Source organism: Equus asinus, chromosome 7, assembly GCF_041296235.1.
Source record: "Equus asinus isolate D_3611 breed Donkey chromosome 7, EquAss-T2T_v2, whole genome shotgun sequence".
Classification (NCBI taxonomy): domain Eukaryota; kingdom Metazoa; phylum Chordata; class Mammalia; order Perissodactyla; family Equidae; genus Equus; species Equus asinus.
In genome coordinates this window covers 95,039,592-95,061,938 of record NC_091796.1, presented here as the reverse complement: position 1 = coordinate 95,061,938, position 22,347 = coordinate 95,039,592, and the positions used below count along the sequence as shown (strand labels likewise).

At 37.8% G+C, this 22,347-nt stretch overlaps 1 protein-coding gene across 2 annotated transcripts in view; it reads left to right on the top strand.

Moving 5' to 3' along the window:
- PTPN21 (protein tyrosine phosphatase non-receptor type 21) overlaps positions 1-22,347 on the top strand; it is a 78,316-nt gene that overhangs the window by 5,247 nt on the left and 50,722 nt on the right. For both annotated transcript variants that reach the window (XM_044774165.2, XM_014845859.3), the window contains exon 3: positions 20,723-20,892. In XM_044774165.2, the coding sequence (XP_044630100.1) occupies positions 20,723-20,892 (170 nt within the window). The remainder of the gene's footprint in view (positions 1-20,722; positions 20,893-22,347) is intronic.

Sequence of the window (22,347 nt, the reverse complement as noted above, 5' to 3'; positions counted from 1 at the left end):
AGTGCCAAGCACATGTGTAGTAGGAGCTCACCCTCGTGTTGATACCAGTAAGAAAAGAGGCATGACCAGTGCTATGAGAGGAGACAGAGAGTACTGTAGACAATAGGGAGGGACCGGAAAGGGAAAGCTTCTTAGGGCAAGTGAGGTCGGAGCTGGGACCTGAAGGATGGGGTGGGTTGGTCCTATCAGGGGCTGGAAAAGACTGTTCCAACAGAGGAACTTCATGAGGCCAAAGATCTGGGGCAGCAGACCTACCTGGAGCCTGAAGTGGGAAGAGGAAAGGCTGACAGCAGGGGCCACATAATGCATGGGTTTTTATTAAGGGTTTGGGCTTATCCTTGAAAGTACTAGGGAAGTTAGTGAAGGGTTTTTAAATAGGGGTGTGGTATAATAGGTTTTGCAAAGAGTGAGCCCTCTGGAGATTGATGAGAAAGGAGGAGTTCTGTTGCAGATGGTGGTGACCTGGATTTGGATGGGGGTGGAGAGAAGAGGGTGGAATCTGGAGACACTCAGGACCTATCTACCCACCAAGTGCTGGGAAAAGGTTATCTAGGGGTCCAGGGTGATGCTCAGACTTCCAGTAAATGGTGGGAACTATAACTGAGAGAGGAAACATAAAAGGAAAGGCAGGTTTGAGGGGGATAAGAGAGGTGTGTGCTGAGTTCAGTTCTAGAAATACTGAGTTTGAGATGCCAGTTGGAGATCTTGAGCTGGCAGAGGGATAGGCAGGTCTGGAGCTCAAGCGAGAGACCCAGGCTGGAGGGAAGAAATGTGAGAATCATCAGCCTAGGTTAGTTAATCAAAGCTGCGAGAGGGTATGAGGCTGTCCAGGGGAGAAAAACAGACGTTGCAGACCCCTCAGGGTTGAATAGATGGCTGAGCAGCCCAAGAAGGAGAAAGTAAACCCCGAGAGTCGGCCTCGGTGACTGGTCCTGCTTTATTGAATTTGTTCCATCTTTTTTGCTTCCTGCACCAATTTTTCCTTTTTCCTGTAAATCTCTTCCTCGTGCACCAGGTCTTCCCAGAACCCCTACAGAGTCGACTTCTTGAGGAACTGTGTTTAATTTATTTTTGTACTTAGAGTACCATGCATGGAATGTGCTTAAATACAGTTTTAACTGAGCTCACAGGCATTGCTTTCCTTCTCTGTTAGAAGTCCAGAGAAGTTGCCATCCCTAGTTTGAGTTATCAGGCCGAGGAACAAGCGGCTTCATACGGCTGTGGGTATATAATGAGGCTGATTTTTAAGAGAAGAGTACAGCTCTGAGAGGGAACAGGCGTGGTCCCAAGAAAATGTCTTGCCCCTGGACAGGCTTTTCTATCATTTCCAACATGGTTAGAAAATTAGTTTGTATAGCCAACTTTTCAAAGCTCCAGAAGCTCTGCTCTGTAGTATGTAAACAGATGACTCAAGCCTCAGGCCTAATCTTACCCAGTGACTGTTCAGAAATAATCTGAGTCAGGGCAACACCTGTTTTTAGTTTGTGTCTATACATCACTTATGAGATTAATATCAAGAGATATTGGTATGTTGTTATCTTGCCGTATTCTCCCATCAAGCAAACTCAGAATTATCGTAGCATGTTGATTTGGCTGATAAGCTTTGCTACTGCCCAAATTTAAACTGGGAGGAGAAATCTTTACTTTTCTTGCTTAATTGAATACCACTTCACTTCTGTAATGACAATTATATAAGAGCTACACAATAATGCCATTATAATGCTATGCCCGGGGGTTTCAGCTCTATCAGTAGTATTTTATTTCTTAGGCTGAATGTGTGGGTATGTGATGTTTGTTTGTTAATCGCGGCTTTTTGAATGTCTGAGATATTTTATAACACATTAAGAAACTAAAAGTAAAAAGGTTAATACACTTGTATCCAATTTAATTAACTTAGATTATTAACTTTTTTCTAAATTCACCATATTCGAATGATGGAAAGTGACTTTTAAAAGTGGAAAAATATCGCTGTGGGAAAATATCGCTGTTCATTATAGCAACAGCCTCTCAGCTGTTGAAATTCTTTGCATATCATTCACTGAGTTTCACAATACTTTTCAAGAGAGGCTATGAAAGTCTTTATAGAATTTACAGGGAATTAGAAAACTTTTCAGTTTTGAAGGTATATGTTATAGAGATTTGATGGAGGTGGTGAGACATGAGTGTGTCAGCTGGGCACAGCCACTCCCATGGGGCAGTGTCACTGTGGAGGAATCAGCGCAGTCCAGAGTGAGGTGGTCAGGCTTAAAACCTCATGTCTCAGGGAGTGAGATCTGCGTTGCCCCAGCTCATTGAGAATGATAGGTAAAACCAGGATGCACATTTAGTCATTTACGATGAGATATGGAACCCCAAGGGCCTCAAGGCCCTCAAGAATGTGTGCCCGCTGGCCAGGCCATGATTTCCATGTAGGCAGGCCACGTGGGAGCCAGAGCAAACTATCAGTTGCTTGGTGAGCAGGCAATCAGAGAAGGGAGATTGCCCTGAAAACTGTACATATCTTCAACAGGGGAACAGTGCTGTCTCCAGGACCAGACACGTTCCTTTGAGTCTGGGTACCCTTTCTGGGTAGTGGTAGGGTGGGCACTGCCTCTATTTGCCTCTTCAGAAAGGCTATTTTCTTTTTTTTTTTTTGGTGTGGGAGATTGGCCCTGAGCTGACATCTGTTGTCAATCTTCTGTTCTCAACCACTTTTTGGTTGAGGAAGATTGGCGCTGAGCTAACATCTGTGCCAGTCTTTCACTATTTTGTATGTGGGACGCAGCCACAGCATGGCGTGATGAGCAGTGCTACGCCCACGCCCAGGATCTGAACTTGTGAACTCCGGGCCGCTGAAGTGGAGTGCACAAACTACTTAACCACTACTGCCACCAGGCCAGCCACTTGGGAGGGCTATTTAACAGAGTGGTTAAGACATTTGCCAGTTGGGTCAGAAACACCTAGTTTTGGATCTCAGTGCTGCCACTTATCAGTTGTCTGGTCTTGGACAAATTACTTAATTTCTCAAGTCCACTGGTTTTTCTGCTGTAAATTGGGGATTATAATAGTATCAGTTTGATGGTGGTTGTGAGGATTCAATGTTAAATGTAAAACATTTAGCAGAGGACCTGGTATTTAGGAAACTCTCAGTAAGTGTTATTCTTCATCACTGTTGTTTTTATTGTTATTTGTGACTCATTTCCATGTTGTGGACCTCTTCAAATTAATTATTTTCTTACTTTTGTAAATATCTTTTTTCTTTTTACTAAAAGAATACATGCTTGTTTATAAAATACAACTTGTTTATATATACAAATATATATTTATAAAAATTTGTACATATAAATAAATATGTATGAAACATACTTGTTTATATATACAAGCATGTATAGCGACAACTGGCAGTCCCACTTCTTACGCTACTAAATTGTTAAAATTGTGGCATACCATCGTAATTTAGCAGTCATATTCGAACCTTTATTTCCATGCCAACTGAAATCAGTCTGTATAGTGCCGCTGCCTCATTGCGCTAAACCCAGAGCTTCAGTAGGTTTTTGTTTCTCTATTAGTTTATTTTTTCCCTCTTGCCCTCAACCTAACCCCTAGGATTAAAAAAAAAAGTTTTATGAAATTTTGGATTAAGTCTTGTGTTCTTTCTTTAGAGTATGTCTTTCTCAAGAATTCTTTTTAAATCTTATATAACGTTGGATGATCACATCTTTATCTTGCTGTCATGGATTTTAATTAGATTCATTGCAAACAGTTATTTCCTGTGCATACTGCCTTCCTTTATCTTAAGGTCCTAACTTAGCTTAAATTTACGTATGGTTGGAGTTTTGTTTTTTATTTAAGTTTTTAAATCTTCAGTTAGGAAACAGGGAAGTTATAAAACCCTGGAAGCCTTTTGAAGATAATTTCTGCATATTTTTGCTATGATACATTATGTGTTAGTTGTGTAACTTAAATCTCAGAGGGCAGTTTTCTTTCAGCTATTTCTGAGTGGTATGTGTGTTTGTGGGGAGGGGGAATCCTCACTCTTCTATATGTATGTGGCCTGCATACATAACCACAGTTTTGGAATTGAGATAAATACTGAGCCACCCCTAAAATTACCTTCAAAACATCTTGTTGAATAAGGTGAAAAGTCTTGCAAGATTTAGAAGTTCTTACTGTGGCCTCTTATTTTAAAATTATTTTGATAGGCTGTGGATGTTTGGTTACTCTGGTGTATCACAGATCTTCAGAAGATGTTTCTTAAATCGTATTTGAAGCGCGTTACATATCTGTCAAGCTTTTGTTCTTTAGAATGTAAGCTCCATCAGAGTAGGACTGGGGTCCACTGTTTGTGTCACCAGTGTCTGGGGCAGTGCCTTATACCTCACAGTACATGGTTGCTGAATAAATGTCTACTTAGTTTAAAAATTAAGGTTCTTGATTTGAATTTAGATTGGTAAGTATGGACAGCAGTTCAGATAAGTCAGCCTTTGTTTGCTACGTGATTTTATTTCCTGGAGAGAGTTTGTTTACAAAGCTTTGAACACAGGTATAAAGGCACCTTTTTCTTTAGACTTTTTTTCCCCCCACTTTGGGGCTTCTTCTTAAACACTTAGAAAATGATCTAATTTTAGCGACTTCCTGAGGAGTCCTTGCTATGTCAAGGGAGTGTCAACTTCTTTGCTGAACTTTGAACAGATTCTTCTCATAGTGTTTTCTGGCTGATGGGGAAAGTTTTTGGCTACGGGGTTTGTTGGAATAGAGGGGAATTAAGCATATAACCCAAACCATTACTCTCAAGCACAACTTGAGAAAGAGTTCTTGGCCATCAGAGTGTTTTATTTTAAATGTGTCTTTGGTATTCCAAATATCCACTGACCTTATCTTGACTGTTATCTGAGTAGACCTCAAGAATTTCATGCCCATTTCCTTCTGTACTAGCTGTTTTCATTTGGGCTCTAAATATAGCTGAAATATCTGTAAGGTAAAACTATAATATCTAAAAACTTTTTAATCTTTTTGGCTGAGTATTTATTGAGGTATATATGTTATAAAACAGCTAATATTGAGGTATAGACAAGATTGGTAAATATTTTTAGTTAGATCTGTTGAACCATCTGAAGCAAATAGAAATCTTAGATTGGTCTCTCTACCTAGATAAAGGAAGCTTTCCAAAGTCCAAAACCAGTTATAAATGAGCAAAGATTTTTCTTGATTTTTAGATTTTCTGTTAACTTTTCTCATTTGGTCTAGATAATTAAGAACTAATTATATAAATAGAGGAATTATACATACAAACATGGAGATATTATTCATTTAAAAATAATATATCACCACACAAGTTATTACAGAATTTGGAAACTTGTTTACTTAAAGCTTATTTCTAATACATTTAGGGGCTAATAATCTGAGATGCGTTTTTTTCTAGTAGTGGAGTTTCCACCTAAGAGACACCAGAGATGTCCTTGAATCTCTTTCACTAACAATCTGCCACAATAGTGTAGTCTCATGACCATAGGGAATTAAACATGAATTTACTCAAATGGAGAGATTTTTTTTTTTTTTGAGGAAGATCAGCCCTGAGCTAACATCTGCTACCATTCCTCCTCTTTTTGGTGAGCAAGACTGGCCCTGAGCTAACATCTGTGCCCATCTTCCTCTACTTTATATGTGGGATGCCTACCACAGCATGGCTTGCCATGTGGTGCCATGTCCGCACCTGGGATCCGAACCTGCGAACCCCGGCCGCTGAAGTGGAATGAGTGAACTTAACCGCTGTGCCACTGGGCCGGCCCCCAAATGGAGAGGTTTGTGAGTTGAGTTACAAAATGGTGGACATGGGGAACTGACGATGTTTTGGGGGCTCTTTCAAAAGTTCTGTCATTGTCCTTGGTGTATGGTTTCAGATTCCATTCCTTATAACACTAGAAGCTTTAATGGCTTTCTGCTGTCCTTCTTACGGGAGGATGAACAGTATTGTGCTGGAAGCTTAATGTGCTTTATCTCATTTAATCCTCACAATGAGTTAGGGATCATCCTTTCCATTTTGAAGTGGGGGAACTGAAATTCTGAGAAATTGGGTGATTTGCTCAGCTAATCTGGATGATCACACAGCTAATAAGCAAAAGAGCCAGAATTTAAGTGTATATCTGTCAGACTTCTGCCTGAACTTTGACTCTTAAAGTTATAGGGGTCATGGACCCCTCTGGGAATCTGATAGAAATGCAAAATTTTGCATGTAATTTCAAGAGGTTCATGGACACCCCCTCCCCCCAATCCATCCATGAGCTCGGCCTCTGGGCCTGGAAGCCCCTTGAATGGGGCAGTCTTTCCCCTTCTCTCAGCTTAGCAAGATCTTTCTTTCTCCAGAATGAAGATGCTGGAATGGATAGAATTTGTGAACAATTCAAGACCTTTATATTTTTAAGAAAATTGTTTGCTTCTGAAGTATACCCACCTTCCTGCCCCTACAAATGCCCTTTTCAAATGGCCTTTATTTTCGGATCTCAGGAAAGGCCATTTGGGGTATTCATTTCCTCCCTGGAACAACTTACTGTTGAGGATAAAGCTCCTTTCAAGGAGGAGAGGAGGTTGTGAGTGGGAATTTCTTCATTGCACCCCTGGTGGTAGATCCATGTCTGTCTTCCCTACCAGACGCACCTTTGTGACCACCTAGCAGTAGATGTGTGCCAGTTCTTCAGTGACTGACTGCATGACTCACACTTCCTTTATGCATTAACCAAACTCCCCGGCCAGTTGTTGAGCCCTCTGCTTCATTCTTGTCAGATACACACCCTACCTGAACGTGGCATTTCTTTTCTCCTAACAAGGACTTTGTTCATATCACTTTCTTAACAATATGTTGGTTTGGCAAGTATTTGCCTATTTGGTTCTCCAAGCAGTTCAGAAATAAATGTCATTTAGATTTCCTTTATCTTTTAATGAACTGACAGGATATCCAGAGGCGATTTAAATTCTTGCTTCAGATGCTAATTTCACTAGAGGAAACTATGCATGTCACAAATCCTATATGAGAATTAGCAGCAAGTAGTAGAAATAACTTTTTTATCAAGGGTTTGTGCCACTTTCTATACTAGATTACCCAAATGAGATCACTAAAAGGTGTGTAGTATTTAGATTTATTATTATTATTATTATTGCAGGCTTTTTTTTGTGGGGGGGTGATGAGGAAGATTGGCCCTGAGCTAACATCTATTGCCAATCTTCCTGTTTTTTTTACTCCCCAAAGCCCCTGTACATAGTTGTATATCCTACTTGTAAGTCCTAGTTCTTCTATGTGGGATGCCACCAGAGTATGGCTTGATGAGCGGTGCGTAGGTCTGCACCCAAGATCCTAACCGGTGAACCCTGGGCTGCCAAAGCGAGGTGTGCAAACTTAACCACTATGCCACTGGGCCGGCCCCAGTATTTAGATTTATAAATAGGGCAGAGTAATTGTGTTATTTTGAACATGTTTTAACTGAGCAGGCTAAGAAAATACACAGGTAATCTCACGCTGGGTGGTAGCAGCTCATTTTCTTTGTGAATATAAAAACAACTTGTCTTTGTTCAGTCATGTTACAATTATTTAGACAGCTCAGACTTTGACTTGACAAATTAATTTTGACGTCAAGTGAATTTTCAGCAGATTGAACTTTGTACAATGTGAGTTCAACTGCAGTCGGCAAAGCAGAGTTTGGTAGGCAACAAGGTAGAGTTTTGGTGCCAGATGAACTTGGTTTCAAATTCCTGCACACTACTTGTGTGACCCAAGGAAACCAACTTAACTTCTCTGGGTTTTGTTTCTTTCATATGTGATATGATTGCATGCGATAGTAAGAATGATAGCTGTTAACTGGGTACTGACCATATGCCAAGCACTGTACCGGTGCTTTACATATGTTTAATTTAACCCTGAGTGTAATTGACTTCCTCCTCACGGGCAGTGTCCAGACCAAGGGGAGGTCCTGATGCAGGGCACTTGTTAACTGGCAACTGTTTTTTAGTGTGAGTTATTTTTCTTGAGCCGTTTCCGTTTTCTTTTTCATCATGTAAATTTGTTCATTAGTTGGAATAATTTACCAAGAAAAAACAGATTGGAGAAAAATGATTCAATGATTCATTAAGTCAGCCAATTAAGTTCAGAGCTACACCACTGAGAACTAAGATATTCACTATAACATCCTTTCTCTTCCTCCCAAAATGTGGTGTGAATTATCTAGAAAATAACCTTAATTCTCATTCACCCTTATTCTGCACTTACAGATAATATTGAGACAAGTGCATGGTTGACTTGTCTGTATTTTTATTACAGGCACCTATTCTGAAGTCACATTTAAGTTTGAATGGTGACTTAAGGAAAAGAACACCTAAATTCTATATTACAGTATGATAAAGAAAAATGAAGCATGTTTAATAATGAAGAATATGTCTAAAATTATTCATTATTATTTGTATAATACCTGTCACCCATCGCTAGAAGGCAGACTTCACTTTGCCCGACGGTACTCCCCGTGCCTGGCTGGGGCGACTAGTCAGTGACGCCCCCGACTAGAACTCAGGTCTTCTAGCTCCAGGTTTAGCACTTTTCCCTCAGCAACACACTGCTTTTCCATTGAGCCATTGCCATTTTCCAAAGAAAAGCAATCCAAGTGTTGGTTTTTCTAATAATTTATTAAAAGGAAAGAAAGAGAATGGAAAGGAAAAGTTACCAAAGACAAAACTCTGTTAGTAAAGGAAGTATTTGAGTGTAGAATTTCCCATATCAAAGAAGATATAATATGAAATTTTATCCTGTTTAAGGAGACTTGAAAACTGTGGTAATAGGAGCTAATATTGCTTGAGCACTGCCTTGTGGGAGGCACTCTTCTAAGTGCTTTAAATGTTTTTGCTTGTTTTGACCCTCAACAATCCTCTCAGCACTATTACACTCATCTCCATTTTACAGATGGGTAAACTGAGACACAGAGGTGTTAAGTAACTTGCTCATGGTTACATGGTAGAAACAACTGGAGTAGTTCTTCTGGCTCCTTGATCGGCATCTTTCTTCCCAGTATATAACCTTGGGCAAGTGACAGGTGGCCTACCATGGAATGAAGCTTGTGCCCTTGAGGACGGCCTGGCGCAGTGCAGCCTCCCAAATTTGATGGAGGTTGTTTTCAGTACTCCTGAGATATTTATCATTTATTCTAATTACTATACTTTATTGGTTTGTTAAAATGTCTTTAAAGTCACATCAGGCAAAGAAAAATAAGCCTGAGAAGGAAGATGAATCACGATTAGGCCAGCAAGACACGGATGGGAATGCCTGAGGGGCTGAGGACAGAGCTGTTTGATAGGAAGTCTTTCATGAGCTTGTTCCCTGGCAGAGTGGGAAGTATCAGGCTGATGAAATACATCCCAGGAGAGTTGCCTACTGAGAGATTTTCCAAAGCAATATCTGGTTGCACTGCTGTTGGATGAGCTTGGGGGCTTCTAGAGTCAGATTGTGCCTCCAAATAAGAAAAAGTGGTAGAACCACTGAGCCCACAGAAGTGCTTGCTGCCTTTACTGATGGAACTGAATCACTGTGATTTAGCCGCTGTGCATACAGGTGTCTTTCCACGTGCTACAGCAGTTCACACCACCGAAGTGTTTCCATGCTACCATCTGTGAATTACAGACACAGGGACAGGGCCACTATAAATTGTTATTCCATTTTTAATTCCTCTTCTGCAGGTCATGATTCCAATGTTTAACCTTTATTGTCTGTTTTTCCATTGAGACTTTTATCATCATATTCCTTGAATATAGGGTAATTGGATATAGGAAAATGAGTAGGGGATAATTCCTATTATCCTTAATAGCACATACATATTTATAGCCAGTTTATCCTCTTCTACTTTTAAATATAATGAAAGTACTTTGTCTTGTGCATTTTTAAATAGTGCTTCTTAGAATAAAATGCAACTGGTATTATGATACTTAAATAATTAAAATATGTTGAGCATGTATTTCTGAGCTATGCACCTTTACTTAGGTACCCTCTGTGCCTTGGTTCTCAATGAGGAACATAATTTAAAAAGGAAATCCACCAAAGCCTTAAGTGGGGCCTTTGTTAAATGGAACTTTATATTATAATAAAAAGGGGAAAAATAGCTTTTCTATATTTAAAAAAGGAAACACATTTACTCTGCTTGGAGCATTTGTGTATATGGAAGAAGTATTTGCTGTAACTAGAAAACCATCTTGTAAATATGTGGATAAAAGAGTTATTTCGTGTATGATGAAACCATGATTTGCAAACTTTGATTAATGAAGAAAACAAGTATAGTTTTTAATAACAGAAGTCTGGAAGTTTCTTTGTGTATATCTGTTTAGGATTTTAACTGTAAAAGCAATTTTCTTGATTTTATAATCCTCGGATCCTTCATGGTAATACTAACTTAAGAACAGTGGAGCTGCTGTATTTTTTTTTAAGGCATTGGAAAATATGTTGGGTAATACTCTTTCAGACAACAGAAAGTAACTTTGACAAGATACTTTGTTAAAATGTATTAAGGCCCATATTCATTTATAGTTCTAAAATCCGCTAATTCCCTTTCTCTCTCTGTGGCCCTCCTTGCCCAACATCACAGCCATTTCTGTGTAACAGGAAACAACTATAATTTTAACCTGAAAGAAGTGAACATCAGGAAAAAACCCAGCTATTCATAAATATACTCATTTCAGCTCTTTCTTTTCACTTCTATAGTGTGCAGTTATGACTTCTGAAAGTATTGCTCATGCTCCTCACTCTCTGTGATGAGAAAGATAGAAGGAATAACTAAGACTTGAGTTCAAGAAAACATTAATTTTTTTTCCTGTGAGTTAATTGAAATATAAAAACTGGAATATGGGCCAAATTAGACTGAGGTTATTTGTCTTTTTACTCTTTTCTCAATAAAAATAGAACTGTTACTGTTTATTCATTACCCTAAAACATGGGCATTTGTGAATTAAATTAATAAACCCTAAAAGACCCAAATTTAAGAGATTTGAATAAAGAGAAATCAATCTAGTTCATTTGTTGGAATAGGATATAAGAAATAGTCCTGTAATATAACAAACTAGTTGAGTAAAATAAGTGAAGAAAGTGAGGCTCTTATTTACCCCCAGTTATGTGGGTCCTAAACAAAATGACTTTTCATGTGGTAGTACAAAATAGAGCACACCAGTCTTTGCCTGTATTGAAACTATGTGCAGTAACATCTCAGTTGTTTCTGTCATCTTGGGTAGTAAAATGTTGTATATACTAAAAATTCTCATTTAATCCTAGGTTACTCTTTAACAATATGTTGGTATTGTTTTAATCTTATAATGGAATATCTTTCTCCATAGCACTTATCAGTATCTGGCCTCCCACATATTTTGCTTATCTTTCTCCCCCTCCTAGAATGTAAGCTACATAGGGCAGGAATTGTGTTCTTTTGTTCAATGCTGTATCCTTATCACCCAGAACAGTGTTTGACACATAGTAGGTATACAATCAATATACGTTGAATGAATAAATGAATCTTTCTAAGACGTTAGTCCATTTTGCTTAGAAAGTATAGTGTAATATATTTTTTGAAGGATGATCTCACTGTGTTTTGGGATCATTGTATTCTTCATAGCATCTTATTGTCCAGGATAGTAACTAGAAAAGATCTGAGCAGCCATCTATATAGATAGTGATGCCAACTCATGCTTTGCACTTCCTTTCAGTAAATCACTGAAATTGGCTTATCATTTGACTCTTCTCCTGAAAGTTAAATGCTACAACAACAACAAAAATCTGGCCATTTAAGGAGCTTAGTTACTGGGGCTTCGGTTTAATAAAAGTCTCACTACAAATTAGAAGACCAAGATGTACTTTTGGTTGTTGTTTTCTTGAGTCCTCATATGTGCTAGAATATAGAGATACTGTATATTATCACCTTGACTGTGCAGTAGATAATATTTTATTTGACCAAGGACAGAAAAAAATGGTTTAAAATTAAACAGACAAGGAAAAAATACTGTCTGCTTTGAGGCAGTGTGACCACTATACCATGTGTCAAAAGGAAGAAGTGTACAATGTTTCATTATTTATGGCAAACTCAGTGTAGAGGTAAGCTCCAGGCTTGAATTAGGTTAATACTTGTTAACTACCCTTGTTAGATGATCTCTGCCTGGGATAGGCTTTATCTAGTGCTACTCCTCTCATCATTCCCTGATGAAGAGTCTTCTGCCTAGTCTAAGAAAAGCATCTGGATAAAATTATAGTTGCAGTTTTGTATGGGATTAACTTTTATCAAACTCAGTGCATCAGTGGCTTAAGAAACCCTCCAGCTAATTTAATTTGTGTGTCCCTCTGCTCTGCTTTAAAAATAGTACAACTAAAGAGACTCTTAAAATAATTAGACAAGAAATGACTTGGGGATTAGGAAAGGGTTTACATTCTGACAGGATTTGGATCTGCTTATAATAGCTGGTGTCTCTTTAGATGACTGTGATTTGGGGCACACCTTTTACCCAAGCTGAAAAATTTGTAAACTGTCTTTTCCTTAATTATCAAATCACCTTCTCAGAGTAAAAGTTCATTTAAAGTAAGTCAACCATACTGTGTCTGAAAAGAAGCCAAGTTTTTTAACTGTGTAACTTTTGCTTTTACTGTAGTTTACATCGCAGGCAAAATTATCTGTACAATTTTAGGGGAGTGCTGTGAAAAATTTTAAACGGCTATGCAGAAATCATTGAAAACTACTGATATGATATATGAACAAAATAGGAAAGGGTGAATATAAAAATATCTGACAGTGAAAGAGTTTCACAAAAATCTGTTCAATGATAATTGAGACTTGATTTTGAGGATGCTAGAAGATGCAATGATTTAGAGGCTTCTACTGGAATGAGTTTCCCACAGGTCAGGTCGGCTTGCTTTGGTCACCAGTGAGAGGAGATAGAGCTGTGGAGAAAGAGAAGCCACGTGGAGGTAACGTTCCTTATCAGGAAAGGGATTGGGATGTTAGCTAAGGAGTGGTGGGAGGCAGGAACCAAAAGGCGGTAATTAAAGGCTGATTTATGGGAAGATTTTTATTGCTTAAACCAAGCCCATAAACAATACAGGACATGCATAACCCAGAAGATTTGGACTCGAGAAGAAATGTGATTTTGAGAAAATATCCTAGATCGAGTAATGACTGGTAATAGTTGAAATTTAAGGCACACGTAGGGCCTGTCTGTACCTTTTTGTATTTCTTTTTTTAAAAAAAGGTCCTTGTATATCCTAACTTTAAATAAAGAAAGAAAGTAGTTTGACTATTATTTAGACAGTTATATTTGCAAGGAAGAAGCATGCTTGACTCAAGTTTTATTCTGTTTTCTCAGTCACACCTGTAGAGATCCTATCTGCTGCATTTATTTTCTAGCAAATATAACAAGAGTGCTTCTAAGTTTTGTCAGCACAATTATAGCTTACAAAGTACTTCGCCGCAACTTTTCTGAAGAAGGCACGGTATGTGTTATTTTCCCTCTGAAGAAACCAAGACTCAGTGAGGGAGTGACTTGCTCAATTGCTGGTGAATGGTGGAACCAGGACTCGGAGGCCAAGCATTTACACCCTCAGTTTAGTGCTCTTTGCGCTACTGCATGCTAGTGGCAGCTATTGGAATTGCAGGCATAGCCCCCTAGAGGAAATAGAAATAACAGCAAGTATCCACACAAAAATTGAAATCTCTCTCATGGCTTTGGAAAACATGGTTGACCTTACAAGTGAAGTAACGAACCCACAATTAAATTGGCTAACGTGCTTTAAAGCTGTATATAAAATAAGTTAGTTCTCCAATCATCTTTGGGAAATGAAATGATCTTCATAACTTTGCCTAATAACTAAGACTTATTCTTTTTTTTTAACTTTTTATTAAGATTATGATAGTTTACAACCTTGTGAAATTTCAGTTGTATGTTATTGTTAGTCATGTTGTAGGTGCACCACTTCACCCTTTGTGCCCTCCCCCCAAACCCCCTTTCCCCTGGTAACCACCAATCAGTTCTCTTTGTCTCTGTGTTTAACTTCCACCTATGAGTGGAGTCATACAGAGATTGTCCTTCTCTATCTGGCTTATTTCACTTAACATAATTCCCTCAAGGTCCATCCATGTTGCTGTGAATGGGATGATTTTATCTTTTTTATGGCTGATCTTTTTTATGGCTGAGTAGTATTCCATTGTGTATATATGTATACCATATCTTCTTTATCCAATCATCAGTGGATGGGGATTTAGGTTGCTTCTACGTCTTGGCTGTTGTAAATAATGCTGCGATGCACATAGGGTGCATGGGACTTTTGGAATTGCTGATTTCAAGTTCTCTGGATAGATACCCAGTAGTGGGATGGCTGGGTCATAATGTATTTCTATTTCTAATTTTTTGAGAAATCTCCATACTGTTTTCCATAGTGGCTGCACTAGTTTGCATTCCCACCAACAGTGTATGAGGGTTCCTTTTTCTCCACAACCTCTCCAACATTTGTCACTTTTTGTTTTGCTTATTTTACCATTCTAACAGGTGTAAGGTGATATCTTAGTGTAGTTTTGATTTGCATTTCCCTGATGGTTAGTAATGATGAGCATCTTTTCGTGTGTCTATTGGCCATCCGTATATCTTCTTTGGAGAAATGCCAAGACTTATTCTTTTGTCAATACAACTATTTTAATTTCTTTTGGTGAGGAAGATTTGCCCTGAGCTAACATCCATTGCTAGTCTTCCTCTTTTTTTGCTTGAGGAAGACTAGCCCTGAGCTAACATCTGTGCCAGTCTTCCTCTACTTTGTATGTGGGATGCCTCTACAGCATGGCTCATGAGTGGAGTAGGTCCATGGCCGGGATCTGAACCCGTGAACCTGGGCTGCTGAAGCAGAGTGTGTGGAACTTTAACCACTCAGCCGCGGGGCCAGCCACCATATAACTATTTTTAATACCAGTCTTTGGAAAGATCTATAAATGTCTCTGTTCCTCTTAAACAAAAGGACACTGACTAATGATTAGCAACAGTGGTTGTTAAATACATGACTAATGTTTAAAGTTATTTGTTCCTTTGATAAATAACTAAAAAGTTTGAAAAGAAGTTATACAGAATTACAAAGGCATGGTAAAGGGTTTTTGTTTGTGTGTGTGTGCTCTCTCTTGCTGAAAAAGTGTTACCCATCACTTCCTGCTGCTGCCAACATGCCGTTTAACAAGCCATTTCCTTTCATTTGTTGTCTTTTAATCTACTTTGAATTGGATAACCAAATCACTAAACTCGTTAAAAGTATGTATGAAATAAGAAAAAAAGGTTCCTAAAAGAGACAGGAGAAATTTCTTCTTTGTCAGGGACATATACTTTATAACTTTGACATATTTTTCATTACTCAAACACATTTTTACCTATTCTGTCTTACTCAATTATGTTCAGATAGTTGGAGTTGCCAGATAATTGTCAAACAGTGCAAAATCTTGACCTAAGTATAGATATTAGAAAATAGAAAATATAATTAACTCATGCCTGGGCTCATATATTTCTGGCTCATTTATTTGTCCTAGGCTTTTTCAAATGAACTGAATTTGATGTATTTAAAAATAAAGTTTTAAATTTCTATATTTGATTTTAATTATGACTGTTTCTGAGCTTCAAAAAAATCTTTTTTGAGATGTTATTCACATAACAGAAGTTAACCATTTAAAGTAAATTCACCTACACACTGCTCATCAAGCCATGTTGTGGCAGCATCCCACATAGACCTAGAATGACCTACAACTAGGATATGCAACTATGTACTGGGGCTTTGGGGAGGAAGATTGGCAACAGATGTTAACTCAGGGCCAGTCTTCAAGAAAAAAAAATAATAAATTCAGTGGCATTTAGTACATAAACTATACTACATCTGTCTAGTTCCACAACATTTTCATTTCCCTAAAAGGAAACTCTGTACCCATTAAGCAGTTACTGCCTGTTCCTCTTAATCCTTACGCTCTCCCCCACAACCATCAGTCTGTATCTCTATGGATTTATCTATTCTGGATATTTCATTTGAATGGAATCATACGATATGTGACCTTTTGTGTCTGGCATCTTGTACTTAGCCTAATGTTTTTGAGGTTCATCCACACTGTAGCATCTGAGTAATATTCCGTTGCATGTGTATTCCACAATTTGTTTATCTTTTCATCTATTGATGACATTTGGATTGTTTCCACCTTTTGGCTATTTCAAATAGTCCTGCTGTGAGCACGCGTGTACATGCATTTGACCTTTTGGGTATCTAACTAGGAGTGGGACTTCTGAGTCATGTGATGATTGTACATTTAGCTTTTGAGGAACCGCCAAACTGTTTTCCACAGCAGCTGAACCATTTTACATTCCCACCAACAATGTATAAGGGCTCCAATTTCTTCACATCTTCACCAACACTAGGGATTTTCTATTTTTTAAAGTATAGCCATCCTAATGGGTGTGGAGTGGTATCTCATTGTGGTTCTGAGTTGCGTTTCCCTAATGACTAATGATGTTGAACATTTTTTCATGTGCTTCTTGGCCATTTGTATTTATTCTTTGGGAGATATCTATCTGAGTCCTTTGCCAATTTTTTAACTGGGTTGTTTGTTTTTGTTCTTGTTATGTAAGAGTTCTTTGTATGTTCCAGATACTAGACCATTATCAGATACAATGATTTGCAAGTATTTTCTCCCATTCCATAGGTTGTTTTTACTTTCTTGATTTGATCCTTTGATGCACACAGTTTTTAATTTTGATGAAGTCAGTTTTATCTAATTTTTTCCTTTTTCGCTTATGCTTTTGGTATCTTATCTAAGAATGCATTTCCAAGTTCAAAGTCATGAAGGTTTATCCCTGTGTTTTCTTCTAAAGAGTTTTATGGTTTAGTTCTTCTGTTTAGGTGGTTGATCCAGTTTGAGTTAACTCTTGTTTATGGTGTGAAGTAGGAGTCTAACTTCATTCTTTTGCATGTGGATCTTCAGTTGTCCTAGAAACATTTGTTGAAGATATTGTTCTTTCTCCATTGAATGATGTGGCACCCTTGTCGGAAATCAGTTGACCTTAGATGGCTCTGTTCATTCTGGACTCAATTCTGTAACAATGGTCTGTATGTCTCTCCATATACTAGTACCTCATTGTTTTCGTTAAGGTAGCTTTATAGTAAGTTTTAAAATCAGAAAGTGTGAGTCCTCTAACTTTGTTCTTCTTCAATAGTGTTTTGGCTCTTTGGAGGCCACTTGCAGTTCCATATGAGTTTGAGGACTGGCTTTTCCATTTTTGTGAGGAAGACTGTTGGAATTTTGACAGGAATTGCGTTTGAATCTGTAGCTCGCTTTGGGTAGTCCTGCCATGTTAACAATATTAAGTGTTTCAATCCCTGAACATGGAACGTCTTTTTATTTTTTATTTAATTTCTTTCAGCAGTGTTTTGTATTGTTTGGTATACAAGTCTCTTCACCTCCTTGGTTAAATTTATTCCTGGATGTTTTATTCTTTTGGATGCTATTATAAATGGAATTGTTGTCTTAATTTCCTTTTGAATTTTCCATTCCTGGTGTATAGAATCCATACTGATCTTTGTATGTTCATCTTGTGCCCTGAACTTGGCTGACTTTATTAGCTCTGGTAGTATTTGTTTTTGTGATGGGAGCACTTTGGGGATGTTTTTAATATACAGGATCATGTTTTCTGTGCATATAGTTTTACTTCTTCTTTTCCAGATTGGATGCCTTGGATGCCTTCATTTTCTTACCTCATTGCCCTGGCTAGAATTTCCAGTACAGTGTTGAATAGCAGTGAACTTGGGCATACTTGTCTTGTTCCTGATTTTAGGGGGAAAGCTTTCACTCTTTGACCACTGAATGTGGTGTTAGCTGTGGATTTTTCATAAATGCACTTGATGTTAAGAAGTTCTCTTATATTCCTAGTATTCTGAGTATTTTTATCATGAAAGGGTGTTAGATTTTGTCAAATGCTTTTTCTGTGTCAGTTGAGGTGATTGTGATTTTCCCTTCATATTAATAACTTATTATATTGATTGTTTTCTGTGTTGAACCACTCTTGCCTGGGATGAATCCCACTTGGTCATGGTGTATAATTCTTTTAATATACTTTTGGATTCAGCTTGCTAGTATTTTGTTGAAGATTTTTGAGTCTATATTTATTAAGGGATATCGGTCTGTAGTTTTCTTTTCTGGTGATTTGTCTGGCTTTGGTATCAGAATAATGCCAGCCTATAGAATGAGGTGGGAAGTGTTCTCTCCTCTTCTTTGATTTCTCTCCCTCTCCTTTGTATTTTGGATAGGTTTTAAATTATTTTGGAAAGTTAATTATCTAGGTTCTCAAGATTGTTCTCCAAGACAAATCCCCCAAAATGGACTTATAGAGAAAATTCTATGCCTGATGAGAATTTAATCACAACATTTTCTTGCTCAAACTCTACTTACCCATCTTGGAAATAAACCATATTATAGTCATAAGATCTCATGGAATCAGATATTGTTATTTGATTATGTATGTGTAGAAATACTAAGAAAGCATTGAATACAAGGATTATAATGTTATGAGATTTTAGTTATCCACGTGCATATAAACATCTCTAGCTGCAATTTTAGACATATAATACCTCTTTGGAAGTATTTAGCAAGATATAAACTTGATTTTGGCTAGCTTTAACTACTTTTTAACTTAGAACTTGAACACAGGGCCAAGTACCAAATAAAATACTTTACTATAGCATAACATGGGTTAATGTTCAAATGTCCAAAATCTTAGACTCTCTCGCATCTAAAATAGCTAATCAATAAATAATTTGCTAAATCTGTTCTTTTCAGCTGTTTGCACAAAGTCTTTCCTACTCCTTTATACGGTATATAATGTGTATAAAACTAATTATGATACAATATCACAAATATATTTCTCTTTCTATTTGATATGCTGTCCATATGTGGCATGAGTAATAAATGCATTGTTGAAATAAACTTAGCACATTTTTAAGAGTTTCTTTCTTTTAGAATGTGCCTTTTTTAGAATGCTTACAGATTATTCAGGTATTTTCTAGTAATTATATCATGATCAGTTCACAAAAGGTACAACTACGGATTATATAATAAAGCTGTAGTTTTATAATTTTAAATTTTTGTGTTTGGAGTATTCAAGTCCAACTGTATTTAAAGGGAAAAGTCACATATACAGGTATTTTTAAGACCTTTTAATTTTGGTTAAAAGTGACATACTGTTATGACTAAAACAGTTTTAGATCCTAAAGGATGTCCAGCCTTCTGCATTTATGGCAAAAAGTAAATATTTGTAGAGTTAAGTGCGTAGCAGTGGTGTTTGTTGTAGACCAAACATGGTGCGTTCAGTCCAGTTCTAAGATGGAACACAAAACATAAATACAGTTAACAGAAATGTGTTGTAATCAATCCAAATAAATGTAAGTAATTAGAAAAGTTTTTTGGAGGGGTTACAATTGATTTTGTTGGTGTTTAGCAGAGTGGGTGAAACTAAGTGATCTTCTAAAAATATAATGGTTTTCTAGTGGCAAAATGCGTTCATATAAGTTTTGCATTCAGGCCTCATGATGGAATTGTGAGGAAGGTATTACCTTATTTTACACCTGGGGAAACTGAATTGGACTGATTGACTTTTCCACTTCACAGCTAGTGAGTGACTGTGTTGGAAATTAAACCCCAGACTTTGGACTTTAAGCATCATGTTTTTCCTATTAAACCAGATTTTTCTTTTCTATAAATTACAGTTGAAAAGAAAGAAGGAATTGGGGGCCAGCCTGGTGGTGTAGCAGTTAAGTTCTCGTGCTCTGCTTTGGTGGCCTGGGGTTTGCTGGTTTGGATCCTGTGTGCAGACCTACACACTGCTTATCAAGCCACACTGTGGCAGGCATCCCACATATAAAATAGAGGAAGATGGGCACAGATGTTAGGTCAGGGCCAACCTTCCTCAGCAAAAAGAGGGGGATTGGTGGCACATGTTAGCTCAGGGCTACTCTTCCTCAAAAAAAAATTATGATAAATTTAGTATTTTGATAATTTAAAAACTAAACAGTTTTTTCAACGTATGGTTTTTTTGTTAAAAACTGTATTTAAAATTGTGTAGCACCTGCTACATTCTGATGTTGAGTGCCATGAGTGCATTTTTCAGTGCAAAAGTTCAAGAAATAGTTTGCAAGAGCCAGCCCTGATGGCCTGGTGATTAAAGTTCGTCACTCTCTGCTTCGGCGGCCCAGGTTCAGTTCCCCGATGTGGAATCACACCACTTGTCTGTCAGTAGCCATGCTGTGGTGGTGGCTCACATAGAAGAACCAGAAGAACTTACAACTATACACAACTATGTACTGGGGCTTTGTGGGGGAGACAGGAAGGGAAAGAAAAGGAGGAAGGTTGGCAACAGATGTTAGAGTGAATCTTCCCCTGCAATACCAAACCAAACCAAACCAAACCAAAGCTTACTATACAAGCAAATAAAAATATTAAGAAAACAAAGAAATAGTCTGCAAGAATAATTGACTTTTTGCCTCTTTCTGCTGAATACAAGTATCTAGATATAGACAGATCTTGCCTCTTTTTTTTCTTCAGGTTTTGCTATTATCCCTTTCTGAAAAGAGAAGCAATAGGAGACTGCTGTCACTTGGTCTCTAGTCATGAATTAGTGCGATTAAAATATTGAACTCCTTTTATATGTGTCTACCTCCTCCAGTGACTTTCCCTCTTTCCAGATCACTTACTTCAGCCTCTGGTACTACAACAAGCAAAATCAGCGCCGATGGGTAGATTTGGAAAAACCTCTAAAGAAGCAGCTGGATAAATATGCTTTGGAACCTACCATCTATTTTGGAGTGGTGTTTTATGTGCCTTCAGTTTCACAGCTGCAGCAGGAGATTACCAGGTGAGAAATAACTTGCTGTTTGTTTTAGGAAATAATCTAGAGAGATTAAAAAAGTGAAACTAAAGTTGAAGTCGGGAGATAAGACTAAACTTTGCCCTTTTAGCCACAATGTTACATGGAGGTTCTGGTATGTGGTATTTCAGAGTGTTTTACTGCATGTTTGTTGCATGAGTTATGGGTTTGCTAGGAATGGTTAAAGGGAAAAATGAAGTTTGCCCCGGCTGTGAATTCTTCTTGTACTGATGTCACCTTTAATGTTTTTATTGATTTGTTTTAACAAATCATTTTATTTCATTTCAACAATGAAATGAGAGAGGAGATTAAAAAAAAATTGGTCAGAAAATCTGTGTTCATTCCTTGAGGAAATGTGCAGAAGGATGCTTATAGTTCTCTGACTCCAGTAGCTATATTCTGTAGATAGGTGGGAGCGGGGTGGGTAGGGGAGAAGGAGAGGCCAATAAGTGCTCTTTAAAGGAAGTGAGGCAGAAAGGGAAGATCATATTAAGGAGTGGGATAGAGGAACAAAATGTTCTTTTTTTTTTTGGAGACAAAAGGAAAAATAAGGAATAAAATTTGGACTTTTGAGCCTGCCTTTCAGAGCTCTCTGAAATCCACCACTACCTTATCTTTTTAACTCTATTTAACGTTACTTTTGAGCCAAGCTGGACTACTTCCAGTGGCCTGAACATGACCCCTGCCTTTTCCTCTTTGTGTCCTAGATCTTTCTTTCATATTTGTGTACTGGAATCTTATTCATCTGAATTTTTGTTCAAAAGGCACCTCCTCCATGAAGCCTGTGTGACCCCCAGGCTGGAATGAGCTTTGCCTTCTCCAGACTGTCCTAGAATTTGCTTGTACTTGTGTTAAGTTGGCAGTTGTCACAGCTTTTCATTATAGTTGTGTACATAGGTTATCTTTTTCTTAGATTTTAAACCAATGTTTTCTTTAGCTTTACCTTTCGCACAATATCTTAACATAGTGCCCTGCAGATAGTAAGAACCTGGTACTGCCCCACGTTTGTGGAATATTCTTTTTAAATATTGAGTTTGCCAGTTAATAATTGGAAGAAGATGGAAAACCAAAGAGGCAAGAGTCAGGTAGTAGGGATAAACATGCACTGTATAAAACAGATCTGAGTTATAAATATTGAAGAGAGAAGTGGAAGCTAGGAGGAAGAAACAGCCACTGATCACTTTGACTCATTCATTTAAACATTTATTGAAGACATAATATGGAATGATGTAAGAACTATATTGGTTACTGTGGGAGATGAATATACAAGTGAGTATGCTTTAATCCTACCCTCGAGGAGCTACTCACAGTCTGGTGGAACTGACAGTCCAGTAAACAAGCCATCACAGTACGTTAATGATAAGAAATGCTTTAATTAAAGCACTAGATTCCCAGGAGTGGGGCTTGGGGAACATGAATGGTGAAGGTAAGGAAGTTGACTTT